Raw genomic sequence first — 17,426 nt, 5'->3', positions numbered from 1 at the left:
CTGCTTTGCTCCTCCCTCTGGAAAAACACCTAAGCAATTAATCTGTCAGGGACCACTAACAGTCAAACTGCACTGCCTTTAATGCAGTCTCTTGGCTCTCTGACGGAATATACAGTTGTCTCTGTTATGGCAAGCCGTTGAAACGTTTATTTTGTGAAAAGTGTTACTTTTAAAATGTTTGCTTTCATAAATAGTAATTATTCCAATTTAAGTTTCTTCATTTTCTCTAGGTTCATTAAATACGTACAAGTAGATACTTTGTTCAATTAGAAGGATTTAGGTCAAGGTAAAATTTATTGTCTCCCGTAGGTGAAATTTGTTTCAGAAAAATAGGTTCTGCTGTACATAGACACCAACAAGACAACATGTAACATACAAACACATTAAAATCTAATCCTAAAATACCTCCTAATATAAATACGATTCCATAAAATCAGTAATTTTAATTTTTTTGTTTTTATAAAAATAAAATACCATGTGCCCCACTGCCCTCTGTTGTGCCAACCAATCCCGTTATCTTAATCTTTGACTGTCCTTCCCCACCTGCTCGTTGATCAACTTAATTGAAAAAGGAACAAAAGAATGTTTATATTTATTATACTTGCACAAGAGACCCTATATCTTTTGCCAGAATTCATCAGCTCATATTCCAAAGACAGCACATGTGAAGAATCAGATAAAATCTTGTTGGCTTGTTGGATTGTGCACAACTCAAAGATGTCTTTTAGTGAACCAAGTGTCTTAATCACCATGATTTTTCCTGCCACTCTCTTCAGGTTATTTACTTGGGTTTTCATTTATTCAATAGGACTAAACAGTAGGCTACTAAAGTTCATGAGCCGCTAAATTATTTTTGCAATAAATTTCATTAAGATCTGAAGTTTATGAAATGTAAAAAAAATAAATCTACAGTGGAGAAATGCTTTCTTAAAATCTTCTTTACATTAATGAAAATGAGGCTCTTTAAATGACTTTTACTAGGTTTTTACTTGGGATGGTTCACACAAAATAATTCTCAATATTTAGTCATTATTCACTTGTTCTAAACATTTTTTTCTTAAATGTCGAAAGAAGAGGGATGTTGGAAAGCAGCAGGCACTGACTTCAATATTTCATACTATAGATGGCATTGGCTGCTTGTTTCCAGCATTTTTCAGTTTCCTGTTTTGTGTTCAAGAGAAGACATTCATAAAAGTTTCAAACTACTAGAGCTTAAGTAAATGGTAAAGAAATGTACATTTTTGTGTGAACCATTAAAAAAAAAAAAAACTTTTAAAAAACTGCTGCAGAAATTCACTCAGAAATTTTAAGCTTAATTTTCAACAGTGCTCACTCGGGCTGAATGTTTGATTTTGATTTTGAATGCATGATTGTTGTTTTACTTTTTCTTTTTTTAATTGTCGTTGAAGATTGGGACATTTTAAAAAAGATTGGATGAAGACTGGATCTCACTGTGACCACTTATAAATTATGATGAAATTATAGCTACTACAGTAGTAGTTTACAGACAAAATGGTGGGTAGCTAAGCTATGGTCAATGTACTTCACGTATTCACATTTAGCTTTTCTATTTCTGTTGGCAAAAGATACAAATCAATTATGGGACTGAAATTTTTAAAAGCCTCACACAGATGAGTCGATTTCCTTTCATGTGTTGGATTCCAATGTTTGAAATCAACTCTTACTTCCTAATGCCTCTGAATAGAGATATTGACTCTGTTTGGAATGGGCTATATGCACACAGACATATCATTTTCAGCCAGGCAGCCCAAGGGCTTCCGGTAAATTGTTTTTCCATTACAAAATTGTCAAGTTTCTTTAAAAATCAGCAATCTTCACTGCCTTTTAGACATACAATATGAAGTGGGTCTTAGCTTAATTTAAAAAATCAAAAAAATATTAGTCAATAAATGAACTTTTAATTAAGTAAACAAATAAAATTAAATTAAATATTCTAGCCACTATTAAATCAATGAATGTTGAAACTGCTTGCCACATGTCCATTGCACAAGTTAGCTTGGGTTTGTCATGATCATTACAGAATTGATAAGTTCAACTAGGTTCAGGGAACCCTGCGATTTTGAAAACTTCAAGAAACCGCTTTATAATGAACATGCAAAAGACCAATTTCAAATCCAGCTCATTTAAAAGTGAATGCACTTAACAGAGCCCACACATGGCTCCCATTACCTTTTTGATTTTTAAGAGTGAGCAGACTTTTCTTCAATTTTTTTACACTTCACAGATCAAAGTACCTCAGTGCCATTCTCATGAGATTGAATAATCAGAATACCTCATGACATTCAAATCATAGCCCAAGCTCAAAAATGACATTTTTAGAGTGTGCAGATTTTCCTTCAATTATTTTACACTTAACAGATGAAATTATTTCAGTGCAGTTCTCATGAGATTGCATAATTAAAATACCTCATGACATTCAAGGCATTGCCTAAGCTCAAAAATGTTTCATACATTTTTTTTGGCACTGATAATTGTGCGTTCCTGCTGTATTACATTAGTTTTATGAGCACATATCCAGGATTCCACTGCTTATCCGAATATTGGAGAGGTCATCTCTCCCTCAATGTGATCATGACCCTATGATCATGTTACAGTAAGTGGACTATACATAACAGACTCTAATAATAGGCCATCAGCTGATGAGTCATTTCAGAGTTGCATAAACATAAACATCAGGTTTAATAAAAACCCAACATGTTGATGTTGCTCCGTCGCGTGCCACTTGTTGATACACATCGATATCACTAAGGCATTTACATATTTAGTGAAGGAAACTGACAAATATATTTAATGGGTCAGTGTGACTTAATTTTATCCTATTCACATACAGCATGTATATATCACATGGCGGTACAAATAAATGGCTTGGCTTATTATTTGCAGCAACTACATTCTTAAGAACAGAGATGGCAGTAGTGAATCTTCCTTCACTCAAGCAGAAGTACAGACTGGTGTTTAAAACGACTAGTAGAAATTGAAGTACTGATTATACTTTTGTACTCAAGTAAAAGTAAAGTAGTATGGCCTTAAAAATGTATTTAAGTAAAAAATAAATAAATAAATAAATAAATAAAAAGTTTCACTAGGTAGATAAATATCCAGTCTCCCTCACAGTCCGAAGACATGTTTGGGTAAAAAGGTAGACAAAATTGTCCGTAGTGAATGCGTGTGTGAATGAGAGAGTGTATTGGGTGTTTCCCAGTACTGGGTTGTGGCTGGAAGGGCATCCACTGTGTAAAACAGTTGCTGGAATAATTGGCGGTTGATTCCGCAATGGCGACCCCAGGGACTTTTCAAAAAGGCACTTTTTTCACGGTATTAGATTAAAAGACCAGAGAAATCCCATGCAGTATTATCGGATATGGACAAAAGGCTCTAACCTTGAGCATTTACATGACATTTTTTTTAACTGGAATGAGTCTCTTTTGTTTATTTGTGATCCAATCGAACAAAATGTGTCATCTTATAGTGTAAACAGGGCAGCATCAGTCTTGTTAAAATCACTGACTCCCTCGTCTGCTTAATCATCATTCCCTTTCTCATAGTAATCTTCATAAACTAGCTTACATAATGTGCAAGACAGCCTCAATAGTATCTGAATGTAGCCTTTATGATGCAAGCTGAGATTGCATTGCTCAGAGATGCAATGTCAGATACAATGCGCTCAATGGAGCTAGTGACATCACTGTGAGGGGTAGGGTTAGGTGAGTGCATTAAAAAGCATTGGATGCAGCTCAGATTGCATTTGCATAAAGTCTGCAGCTAGATCCCTTTCGATAGCCTTGGTTAAAAAAAAAAAAAACCCATACTGTCATTTTTTGAGTGAAGGTTTTTATAGTGATTTCATGAAACATTAAATAAAAAATAAATATTTATTTCCAAAGAGTACATTTTACCAACATTTTATTTTCTAAGAGTATAATTTAACAATCCATCATGTTTTGTCTGTTATAAAGAAGCTTTTGGGCAATGTACGAGTTCATATGCTCTATGATTAGTTAACTTCAAAAATACAAAAAAAAAAAGGAGAGTAAACATGTTCCCTTAAAATTACTACATAAACTATACAAACTGTGAAAAAAGCTGGTTTCTACACAATCAAGTTGTGTTTGGACAAAATGAGGGAATGAAGTTAACTGGTTAGTTTTTTACAAATTTATTTAGATTGAAAATAAAACAATTAAGTTGTCACTTAAATAAAAAAAAATCTCAAGAACTGCATAGTTTCAGCTCAATTTAAAGCAGTTTGAACAAACAGTAAATGCCATTTTCTGAGTTTTTTTATAGTAATTTCATAGAACCATTAAATAAAAAAAGAGAAATATTTATTTTCTAAGACTTAATTTAAATGTTTTTATGTTATGAAGAAGCTTTTGTGCAATGGAAAAGTTTTTGTGCACTAAAAAGCGATTAGTTGACTTCTAATCATTCATTTATTTTTTTTATTTTGGCTTAGTCCCTTTATTAATCTGGCGTCGCCACAGCGGAATGAACCGCCAACTTATTCAGCATACTGTATGTTTTACAAAGCGGATGCCCTTACAGCTGCAACCCATCACTGGGAAACAACCATACACACTCATTCACACACATGCACTACGGACATTTTAGCTTACCCAATTCAACTGTTGACTTCTAATCAACTAATCTAAAGTAACTTAAAATGCTGCTTTTAAACCGATTAGTTGTCTTCACTTCAAAAAAAGCGAGTATACCAAAATGATTAAGTAAATTAACTACATGCACTGTAATACATGCTGAATTCCACAAAATTGATTTGTGTTGGGAGAAAATTAAGAAATTAAGTTAACTTAATAGTTTTTTTTTTTACAAATCAAAGTAAATTAAACATAAAACAATTAGTCCAAAAAATCTCAAGAATTGCGTATTTCCAACTCAAAATAAAGTAGTTTGAACAAACAGCAAATCTCATCTTATGAATGAAGTTTATTTTGAGATTTCACAAAACCATTAAATAAAAAAATAAATATTTATTTTGTAAGAGCAAAATTTAACAATCTAAATGTTTGTCAGTTATACAGTAGCTTTTGAGCAATGGAAGAGTTAATAAGCACAAAAAAAGCCATTAGTTAACTACTTTAAAAAAGAAAGTGACTAAACCTGTTGCTCTTAAAGTGATTAGTTGACTTCAAAAAAGCGAGTTACCTTAAAAATTATTACATAAGTTAAATATAATCATACACTGTGAATAATGCTGGGTTCCACATAATCAATGTGTTGGGTCAAAATTAACAGGTTAGTTTTTACAAATTTAAGTGGACTGAACATAAAACATTTAAGTTGTCCCCCAAAAAACTCTCAAGATTTACGTTGTTTCAGTTCAATTTAAATTAGCTTGAACAAACAGCAAATTTCAGTGTAATTTAAGTGCAATTATAAAAATTAAGTTAAGTCAATACAAGTTTATATTTACAACAGGTTTACCCACTTTATTAAGTCCACTTGATTTTTTTTGTAGTTTATGGATGTTTCAGATTCTTCACTGAACTGAGGATTCCAATATAGAACGTTTATTTTTAGTGATCTTTTCTGCACCATGTCATTTATCTTTTATGTCATCTATACTGCTCTATTGAGCAGTCTCTCACTGTCATTGTCTTTGTTATTATGGCTTAGTCTCCTAGCAATGAGCTGATGGCCAATTAAAAGCACATGGACTGATTATGATCGCACAGAAGCGTGAGGTTCTCGCTACTCAAGCACAGGTCACCGGTTTCCGACTGTGTGTGATTCTATTGGCTTAAACACTCTGAGGATTAGCTCTGAATCGTGCTGTTCTACCAGGGGGCCACCAGGGACGTTTTATGTGCGCTGGCAGGTGACTTGACAACAGTGTTTATGTTCATTTACACAAGTGTGATCTCAGGAGCACTGAACACTCAAGGCCCAAAGAACAGGAAAAGTACACATAAAATCAATGTTCTTTCATATATTAGTTGTTTAGTGACAACACTGGTTCATATGACTTTGATAATTTACTCCTAAATGTATTTGTAGGCATTTTGAGTGCATCTTTGACATTTATTTAATCTTTTTACAAGATGAAAGGTTTTTATCAATGTAAAATGTATATTTTAGGAGGCTTAAAAAGGCACAACCATTTTGTTGAGTTTTGTACCTACATCATTCCAAATGACTCGAAAACTGTTGGAATCTAGAGAAATTGCCAATTATAACTAGAAAAGTGTCTCGCTTGGTTCTCAGCACTTATTTCCCTTAAACTGCTTTCTCTGCTTAATACTTCAATTATAATACATTTTAAATACCAGCAGCATGTAATAAGGATGACAAGTCCTATGATTTTATACTCAGTCACATCGTCATTAAACTATGCCTTTGTTTGTTGTGAATGTGTGCCCTCTACTGGCAAAAGTTATAATAATGAGCTTTAAACGAGTTAGGCCCAATCTCAATTCTACCCCTTAGCCATTCCCTCATTTTTGCATGTTCACGTGAAAGGGTAGGGGTGTCCCAGTTCCCCTGAGCTTGACGGTGTCGGGCTCATACCTGTCAACATTGGAATGTGAAAATAAGGGATATTATTTACACATTCTAAATAAAGAGCAACGAATGAATCTCTTATTTATTGAGATTTTTTTCGTTTGATTATATCAAATAACAGAGGTATTATAATGAGCATCTTTTTATGCTTATTTAGGACCACATTTTTAGTTTGAAAAAAAAAACCCCACCAGGATCAACATCTTTAGATATTATTATTATTATTATTATTATTATTAATTATGTGTATATATCTGTTTAAACATGTACGTACCCAAAACCCAGACTTTTGCTCCACTTTAAATCGAGTGTACAGAATGCGTTTGGGAAACAGCGTCTATTTATCACTATGGAGTACATCAACTGACAGTCATGCACCACTATATGACTGTTTTGAGGACTGCAAATGAAGGGAAGGCGCCGCCTGTAATGAATAGGGAAAGGGTTTTTATATTTATTTCAAAGTGTTCTCATGCGAAAGCACAGAACAGACCGACATTTAAGAGCAAGGGGTGTCCCCTGGTGGTTCGGCAGTATAGCTCGGCTCTTTAGTGTTTATTGACACCATTCAGAGAAAGACTGAAAATACAGGAAAACTTTTACAGGATGATGGCAGGATAGAACTGTAAAATACGAGAGAATCACGGAAAAAAAAAACGTGAGGGTTGACAGGTATGGTAGGGCTAAGGGGAAGAGCTAGATAGCCCTTAAAACAGATTTTTCAGGACCACACTCGAAACCAAGGGTTCAAGTATTTCCCAGAATAAACCATCTGCAACAACAGCATGGCTGCAAACGGAAGATCCACAAATTAGTATTTTTGTCATTATTACGAATTTTTACAAAAAACAAGTTCATGTTTAATACATTCACAACGGCATTCTTATCAGCGTTTTACCATCATGCTTTTTAAAAAAACAAAAAGCGCTAAATTTCGCTATCTATAATCTCTAATAATAACAACTCTTGTATAGCAGTCCCACAACATACTTTCACAACTGACACTCGCATACCCGATCAGAAAAGTCTAGTAGCTGGGAATGACCTTTATACAGTGTCTGCTATAATGTTAATGTTGCTTTCTTGTGTTTACATAGATGAATATGGCCACGGTGTAAACACAGTGCAGTTATGATCTTATCGCCGCATTATATTGTTATGACATTTAATGACAGGTGTTGTAGTGCTGTCCCATTTCTTAAGGGTACATTTTGAAGCCCTTCCTCTTCACACTGTTTCAAGGGCCATGGGGAAGAGGAAGCAGAAGGGGTACAAAATAGAATTAGGATTGGGCCATAGTTCACCTCAAATTTTAAGTCTTTTAATTTGTAAACAAAAACGAAAATATTTGAATGAATCTGAGCAATTTCTGTCCCTATATTTTGAAAGTATAATCATCCAAAATAAAGCATCACAACTATGAGAATTTGAGTGTGTGTGAAATCAAACTGATTGAGATGTTTTTTCCATTTAAGCTCTCTCTGTCACCAAATAAAATAACACTTTAGATTTGTTATAAAGTTACTAAATGAATTCTCTTCAGACTTGAATTTGATGTCTGATTTTTTTTCGGGATGAAAACAATTCCTGGAAACAGATTGGTATTTTAGCCCAAATATAAGAGCTCCCCCTCATGCTCCATAGACAGCAACAAAGCAATAAAAACACTATTGTGCATGAAAAAAATACTTGATCCACCTATACTGTATCTCTGCATCAAGTCTGGGTGCACATTTTCTGCAGGCAATATAATGTATCGAGGGGTTAGAGCTCTTGGATTTCATCTAAAAAATCTTAGCTTGTGTTCTAAAGATGAACGAAGGTGCCAGGGGGTTTGGAATGACTGGAGTGTGTATAATTAATAACATAATTTTCATACTTGAGTAACCTAATTCTTTACAGTAAAATTTACAATTTAAGTGTATTTGCCGCCCCAAAAAAAAAAAAAAATAAATAAATAAATGTAAGCACTAAACATTAGTTGCTACCTTAATTACCTTAAAGTTGAATCAATGTAATTACAAAGTGCCATCGCACAGACAACCACTAAACTAGTGCACAATACCTTTAGTAATCTTTTTTGCTAATTCTTCTGAATGATTATTTGGACACCTTTGTTGTCTGTACACAAACCTTTCGACCTTCATTCCAGTGACATTATTTTGCCGTGCAACAACTAAGCTCAAAGCAAATATGTCTTAAAATATTGTTTCTGCCTCGCAATGTGATCTATTTGAATATAGTGAGGAATGTACACACACGTGATACATTGAACCTATCCTTATACCAACATTGTTGTCTCAGAGATTTAAAATGACTGCTGCTTCAAAAATCGTCATATTACATTCCTACAAATATTACAGGAAATTGCCATCCTGTGGTAAGTCATGAGTGCCTTTGAAGGCCAATAAATGAACTCTTTTCTTTTGACTGAAGCAACACTTTAAAAAGTAGCTTTCAGAATTATTTTGGCTGCTTTAAAAACGTGATCAAAAACAGAATCAGAACACCGAAGGCCATCTGTGTGTGTGTGTGTTCCCCGAAAACTTCACTGGAAAGCTAAAATGACAGAACATTTCACAAACATTCCATCAAAATCCTGTGTCATAAAATGATAAAGAATAGGTGATTGTGGAGCAAGATGGAGCTCCAGATGAGCTTGTGTGGAGCAGATATCTTTCAGCAGAGTTAAAGCCAAAGGCACGTGACACACACAAACTTAAAGACATACCGTACAGTATGTTCGAACGCTTATCAGTACGAACATATTGCTTTTAAATGAGCAGCTGGGCCTCTGCTGCTCGCCCCCTCCTCACAGGAAATTTCTACTGAATCATAATTCATATTAAGAACACGTACGAGTAATAAGTCATGTGAGTGATATGACGATTGTTGTGATATTCTAAAGAAATAGTGACAGTCCAGTTCATCATCTTTCTGCTTATTTGCCTCCCTATTTGCGCTGGGCATGTGTGGAAAAAAAAACATGAATTCGGAACCTGCAGGGTTCAACTAAGCAAAACAAATAAACCCTGTGGATTGTTAGCTGTGTAATCACGATATTAATCGTAATTTAATTATTTATATATAGTATGTATACAATACAATTTTTAAATAATTTATTTTGTATAGTTTTGTTTTATTTCTGTGTATTATTATTATACTCTATATAAAACAAACACATCATATGTCAATACAGTCTTTTATTTTGGATTCCAATTAATCTTTGCCCAGCACTAATAATAATAATATTAATAATCATAATAATAATAATATTAATAATAATAATAATAATAATAAAGTAGCAGTAGTATAAAGGATGATAAATATATGATTTTAACAAATAAAAACATTGAAGACAACAATAAATTATTTGCAATTAACATTAGGATTATTATTGTATAGCAACAATAATACTACTAATAATAATAATAATTAAACTGCTATTATACTCATCATTTATAAATATTATTCATATTAGTATTACAGTATATTTTAAAATACTGTCACAATCATTATTATAGTATTTAAAATCATCCTTAAAACTATATTAATGATATTAATACTTATTATAAAGTAATAATAATAATAATAATTGTTTTATTAAATGCATCGTTAGCATTATGTTGCATAATATTAGATAGTAAGTTATGTAATTGTCCTATGTGAAATAACAATATTAACTACTATTATTTGCATGATCAAAGTATTTAATATGTAATGATACTTGATACTCTGATGATATATGAGCAACGTATGCACGAGTGCGGTTCTTGAACAACACGTGATCAAAGACGCACAGTATGTCCTGGAAGTTTATCAAGATATACTTGCATAAAGTAATACAGAGTAAACACACCAACCTGCTCTCATTGAGACTTCACATGCCGCCATCTAGTGGAAGACAATCGAAAACACACCTGAAACAAACTCAAACAGACAAACACGAAGCCTGTCGAATTCTATATTATATATTTTTTTTATTATAATGATCTTATCAACAAACATAAGAAATGACAATGACTTAAATAAATAACTGTATTCTAAAATCATTGCAACTAGTTCAGAGGCATATTTATAATGTGGGGAAAATGTGCTTAGTGCTAATAGATGCTAACAGATGGTAATAAATCCACAGAGCATCAAATGTTTCCTGTCTTGCCAAAATTGCAATGCTGCGAGTCCTTCCACATGGAGAAATGGAGGGTTTAAGAGTTCGCCCCTGTCCGAGGACCCTTCATGATGAAGGTCTTCGCCTCTTCATCAATCTCGTCTATGATTTTCTCCTGTTTGACTGAGAGGATGGTGTAGCTGACTGATGATGTGCTGATTAAGGCCACACAACTAAAGATTAAGACACAATGATATTAATAATTTTGCTTGCTTGATTTTTAATTATTAAAGGGGAGAGTTCATCCAAAAATGGACAATTCTGTCATCATTTACTCATCGTCGACTTGTTCCAAATCTGCTTTCTTCTGTTAATCACAAAGATACGCTGAAGGATGTTGAAAAGCAACAGCCATTGACTTCAATGGAATGTTTTGTTTATATTATGGATGTCAATAGATGCTTTTTCCAACATCCCTCAAAACAAAGGGATGTTGAAAAAAAAATGACATTGTAATTTGTAATTTATACTGCGATATGAATATAATTTCAGGAAAGGACTAGAATAGCTCAGTCTAAAACAATTCATAATTTTATATTGATTAGGAAGATTTCCCAATCAAACTGCAGCGTATTATATTTATTTCGTGGAGCATGTAACTGTATTCAAGTATTGAACAATTATATGAAAATAAATACCACTGCACAGTCTTTATGAATACTGCACAGTATTCATTACAGCACTAAACTACACATACATTATTTAAATATAATCTTAAACACTCATATAATTACACTTGCTGAGGGATGAATAAACTGGAATTGACATTGCATATTTTGCAATGTGACAATTGAGGATTTGCACATTGTAATATCGATGTTGAAATGATACACACATAATATGCAGCCCTACTTAAAAACATCATCTTTTGTGTTCAAAATATATGTTAGAAGAACTAGAGTCATTGAGTAAATGATGGGGAAAATGGTCATTTTTGGGTGAACTGTAACTTTAATAATGCATACTAGGGTAGTTACAATTACCGGTTTCAAGGTAAACCACAGTATATTTTCTGACGGTTAACATTACCTTTTCTAATTTTCATTATCAATAAACTGTGCATGATTATCATGATTTAAAAAACACACACAATAAACATTTGTGATTAGCTAATCTTGAACGGCTAAGTATTTACATGACATGTGTGTGTGTATGTACACACGCACACACACAGTTGAGGTCAGAATTAGTAGCCCCTCTTAATTCTTTTTTTAAATATTTCCCAAATGATGTTGACAAAACAAGGAAATTTTCACAGTATGTCTGATAATATTTTTTTCTTCTGAAGAAAGTCTTATTTTTTTATTTAAAAGTCAAAAGTCCAAATTATTAGCCCTTTTAAGCTATATCTATATCTATCTATATATTTTTTTGATAGTCTACAGAACAAATCATAGTTATACAATAACTTGCCTAATTACCCTAACCTGCCTAGTTAACCTAATTAAGCCTTTAAATGTCACTAAGCTGTATAGAAGTGTCTTGAAAAATATCTAGTCAAATATTATTTACTGTCATCATGGCAAAGATAAAATAAATCAGTTAATAGAAATTTAATATTAATATTATGTTTAGAAATGTGTTGAAAAAAAATATTCTCTCCATTGAACAGAAATAGGGGAAAAAATAAACTAATAAATCTGACTTCAACTGTTTATTCGTTTCATTTAAAGTACACTACTACACACTACTGAGTAGGCATGGGACAATAACCGTTTTCAAGGTTTACTGCTGTTTAGAAAAGTCAAGGTTTTTTCAAACTGCCAAAATTTTCTGTAATACCATTCCTAAGGTATGAGTAAGATTTTTTTTATATACTTTTTTAGTAAATAAACAGTATAACAGTATCTCCAGCAGAAAACAAATCAAAAGATGCCATTTTAAATTGTAATGAAATCTGTGTTTTTGAAACTAATGAAGACAGCAGAAGTCAATGATTTATTTTCACTGTTTAGCCAGACATGTTTACTGCTCCAAAATATTTTAAATCTTTCAAAAAATAAAATATATATATATATTTTTTTTACCCAGACATTTAAAAATAATATATTTTAAAGCAGTAATCTCAATACTGTTATCATACTGTCAGACTCTTATTCCGGCCCATGCCTACTACTGAGAATACAGAGCTGAAGCTCGACTGCACAAAATGAATTGTGAATCAAGTCACTGTCAGATATTTGTCAAACTGTAAAGCCTTTTTTGTTTGTTTTTATAATGCAGCTTTAGGCAAATTTGGGAGAAATAAATGTAAATAGTGATGCTTTCGAGGTAGTTTTTCAAGTGCAGATTTAATAAACAATACCTTAAATAAGAAAATTAAATGTACACATAAACATACACACACACTGATAAAATAGTTTTTTGCCTGTATGTCATTATTGATGTTTTAATTTCTTTATTATTATTTTACTTTTTAAAGTGCCGTCAGCCATTGACTTGAAACGAGTTTCATCAAAAATATCAAATGAATTTAAAAAGAAAAAAAAAATTCAACTACAACTTGGCTTGCTCAAGGATAAATTAACTACTAATTTTAATTTTAGGCTGAAAATCCCTTCAATGTTTCTTAGATTACCATGCAAGGATAATAGTTTGTGACTATGGCAGTCAGTCAGGAACATTAACTTCCATATATATATATATATATATATATATATATATATATATATATATATATATATATATATATATATATATATAATCATCAGTGTCTTTTAGTACTTTTATAAAAATTAATCACTCTAATCATAGTCTTCAGAGTTAATGCTGTCAATTATTACCAACACCGGGTTAATACAGTTTTACTGTAGTAGCTTTATTTTAAAAGCATCTATGCTTCCTGAAGTAAAATTGTGCTAATATTATACCAGTATAACAATTTTTAAAGTGGAAAAAATAAATACACACCATAAATAATGTACCTGTATCAATTGCATCTTAAGCTTATTTTAAGTCAAGGTGCAAAAAACATTAGGGTTTTCTTTATTGGCCTGACAGTTTTGAGATTTAGGCTTTTTTGTTGTTCTATTTGTCACCATTTATCAATTTGTGTCTATAGATTTAAAATTTAACAACATATTTATTTTTTTTTAAGTTTATTTTTATTCATAGGCTATATATATATATATATATATATATATATATATATATATATATATATATATATATATATATATGTGTGTGTGTGTGTGTGTGTGTGTGTGTGTGTTTAAGAAATGAGGAATGTTTTCACATAAGTTGCCGAATTAAATACATTTTATTCTACAAAAATAACTCTAAAACGGGCTATTCGCAGTATTTTCTTTAGCATTAGGTGATAAATAAGATTAAAAAAAACTTAGTTTAAACGTGACTAATATGTAAACAAAAACTATTTTAAAGCGGACTTAATTCAATGTTCAAATTCAATTGAGCTAATAACGTTAAGCTAACTTGCATTACAGTAGAAAAAAACTTAAATCAATCCAACAGGAAAACTAGCGAATAACAATTAGTTTAACGAGTTGAATCTGTTCCACTTAATCTATTAACCTGCAGTGCCACTATAATGAAAGCAAAGCATTTGAGGTCATGTTTTGAAACTCTTGAAGGATACAGAGGCCCACCACAAAGGCTCCGATGGTCAGGCCCGTGATTAAATTACATCTTCGGACTTGTTTTGAGTGCAGCTTCCAGTATTCCAACTCCTGCTGTCTTTTAAGCATCTGTTTCTGTAAAGGTGTCAAAGATTTGGGCTCTGCTGAACACGCGTCCCGAGTCTTTAGGTGCGTTCGACATGAAGCTCAGCTGCAGCCGGTGATCAACGAGATTAGCCGAGCGCAGGCGGGGGCGGAGTTGAAAACGGAGCCGTCAAGACGGACAGCTGGACACTTCGGGACTCAAAGTTGCTGCAGTCATGATGACCGATCACATGGCGTCATCATATTTTTTTGTTATTTTCATTCATAACAACAAAACATTTACAAATAAAACAGAATACAGTCTCTACAAACTATAGTTCCTTTTTAAACAATAAGGGAGAATTATGAATAAAATATATAACAAATGCATGAGAGAAATAAGAGGAAATGAGAGGTTAAAATAAACATAAAAACGAACAGGTCTATTAAATACAAAGCAATAAGCATAAATTCTAGGAGTTAAACATCAACCTTTAGGCTAATACTTCTTGTTTGAATCTGCTAAAAAAGGGTTTACATATATGTACATTTATAGATAAAATTTCCCATGTAAAAAGCAAAACAAGGTGTTTTGATTAGGTCTTAATAAATGACATTATTTTGGATAATGAATGAATTTTCAAAAAAGCATTTTAATCCAAAAAGATTGTGTTGAAAAGAACAAAAGGTAAAATAAGTGAGCTATGTAGAAGTTTCCCAGAAAGAGCAGGTAGCCTATAAACTGCTAGACAGGAAATAAAATATATATTTATATTATAATAATAAAGCCATTTTATAATTATTTAATAAAATAGTTATTTACTTTAATTTGTTAAGAGAGCTTTAGGGGGGCAGGATCAATGATGATGATTATTTTATTTCAAGTCTGTAAGACTTATTTGAGTTCATATTTAGGTTATTCACTAAAATATACACTAAAATATATAATTTAAATCGTTCGTGGAGATGAATGCAGTAAATAGTCTGTATAAAAAAGTTAAAAATAAACCTGTGCAAACAAGCTAACCTTTATAACCAGATTATTTAACAAAAGATACTGCAGTAAAATATTTGTAGTCTTTTAATAAGCAAGATGTGTACAGGATAGAGAGGGTGTGAAAAGTGAATTGTTTGTTTTGAAACTTTTGAATCGGAATTTGTCCAATTATAAACCCGAAATACACGTGTTTGTTGTCATGTGGTGAACTCGGCCAATCGTGTAATATCGGTGTCGTCATCAGAGCTCCTGCAGTCGCTCTTCAGAAGCTGCACGGTCTGAGTTTGCCGTCTGATCTCGGAGCGCTGTCGCGGTACTTTGATGCCACATGTGACAGTCACGTGGCGTCGGCGCAGCATCAATCCGGACAAGATTTCTAACCAGAATGCACCGCTTTAAGACAGATTTCGATCGATCTGCGCAGCGCTGCATGAAGTCGAACGCACCTTTTGCTTCCATTCTTTTTCCGTGTTCATTCAGTGACGTTCGTCTTCTTCTTCGTTCCTTTCTGTACCGTTTGTACATTTACCGCCCCCGGCGGAGTAGGGTGAATCTGCAGGCCACCTGAGACCCAACTGCACGCTCAAGACCTCCTTTTCTCAGACCGGTACGGTACTGCAGGTACAGAGACCCACTGCACGCAGACCAGCACTTTCTAGCAAGTAGCAACATCAGACACGTGAGTAAGGTTATTGATTTTATTAAAGCGATTCCTGAAAATCACCAGGTTTTATGGCATAAATCAATGTGCCATCTTATTAAACCAACAAACAATTATTTCAGTGTTTAATTTGATAAAAAGTAATGTCAAAATATAGCATTAATTTACGATATTTACAGCTTGCGCTTATTTTCTGTGTTTTTTGTACCATTCTGGGACAATTTTATAGCAATGTTTTCTAGCAAAATATAACAAATTAAAGTAAAACTGTTCAAATAATATGCAATTGTTATTTGTAACATATTTTAGTGCTATGTAGGTCTACTGTACATAGGCCTATTATCAATCTAAAATCTGCTAGCCAAGACAATTACAGTAACAACACATAAACAGTTTACCAATTGTTTATAATAATTACAAATAAGATCTTTGGAAATCAAAATATCAGTTAATCTGCACAGAATTGACAATATGAGCTGTAAAAGATCATTTGCTTGTGAATTGTGTATTTTTTCCCAGATTGATGTTACGATTAAAAAAGGTGGGATTTTTCCACTGTTTTTTGCTCGAGAAATGAAAAAATATCCTCAACAAGAAGCATTTGTTTTATTTGATGTCATTTCCTATGTAATAAATAATTAATAATCCAATTATTATTTTGCTAAATTTTTCTCTGCATTGTTTACAGTTTAATGACTTGTATAGGACCTCATTATAAATTACACAAAAATAACGTTTGTTGTAAAAAAAAATACTTGGAGTAATATAATTTATTGTTTGTGAAGAAAGAGATAATCCTTATTCCCTCAACTCAATATAGTGTGATAAATCCCTAATGATTAAAAAAACCAAACGATAAATTACTTTTTAAATATTTAACTTAACAATAGGCTATCTATTTACAAATACAATTAATACAAATACAACAGAATTAATGTATTAAATCAATCTAGTATGTTTAATCTTTGTATATAATAATGTATTCAATCATAGCGTAATAATTTATAGTAGAAAAATTGTGTAAGCAGGGAGCATGAGAAAACGATAAGTGCAGGTCTGCGTGCAGGTGGGTCTTGTCCTGCAGCTTTATAATGTTGTTTCAACGTGCTGTTGTTGTTGTCCTTGACCTTTTATTATTATTATTATTATTATTATTATTATTATTATTATTATTATTTTGGGTTTATGCTACATTTTTACCATATTTCATATATTTACAGTCTATGATTTCTGTCTGCCGTGTTCGCCTTAATTGTTCGATCCTTATACGTTTACAATACAATTGCTGCCCCTCTTTGATTAATCTTTTCTTAAATTATTTATATAAGTTTCTAAAAAAAAATAATATATATATATATATATATATATATATATATATATATATTGTTTTTA

General features: G+C 32.3%; 1 protein-coding gene and 1 long non-coding RNA gene across 3 annotated transcripts in view; one reads left to right on the top strand and one right to left on the bottom strand.

Annotated features, from left to right (window-relative positions):
- Positions 1-564, top strand: part of LOC141381185 (uncharacterized) — a 7,352-nt gene extending 6,788 nt beyond the window's left edge. Inside the window, exon 3 of the long non-coding RNA XR_012400943.1 lies at positions 1-564. This exon is cut by the window's left edge and continues 1,069 nt beyond it. This is a non-coding gene — a long non-coding RNA (uncharacterized lncRNA).
- A 9,935-nt stretch (positions 565-10,499) lies between these two features.
- Positions 10,500-15,930, bottom strand: coa3b (cytochrome C oxidase assembly factor 3b). Of its 2 annotated transcripts, none has more exon segments than NM_001204250.2 (3): positions 10,500-10,858; positions 14,313-14,479; positions 15,825-15,930. In NM_001204250.2, coding segments are annotated over 3 exon segments (348 nt in total). In that variant the 5' UTR covers positions 15,899-15,930; the 3' UTR covers positions 10,500-10,751.
- Between the last annotated feature and the right edge of the window lie 1,496 nt (positions 15,931-17,426).

Source organism: Danio rerio, chromosome 3 (genome assembly GCF_049306965.1).
Source record: "Danio rerio strain Tuebingen ecotype United States chromosome 3, GRCz12tu, whole genome shotgun sequence".
Taxonomy (NCBI): Eukaryota; Metazoa; Chordata; class Actinopteri; order Cypriniformes; family Danionidae; genus Danio; species Danio rerio.
This window is presented reverse-complemented; position numbering and strand designations above follow the sequence as displayed.

Excerpts from the sequence above, each read along its gene's own strand:
- coa3b (XM_073936850.1), bottom strand. The coding sequence starts at position 15,849 with ATGAACACGGAAAAAGAATGGAAGCAAAAG. Across the intron at positions 14,476-15,819 it reads AAAAAGAATGGAAGCAAAAG|ACTCGGGACGCGTGTTCAGC; the intron begins GTGCGTTCGACT and ends ACGCACCTAAAG. Across the intron at positions 10,859-14,312 it reads AGCCTTTGTGGTGGGCCTCT|TCAGCTACACCATCCTCTCA; the intron begins GTATCCTTCAAG and ends GCACATCATCAG.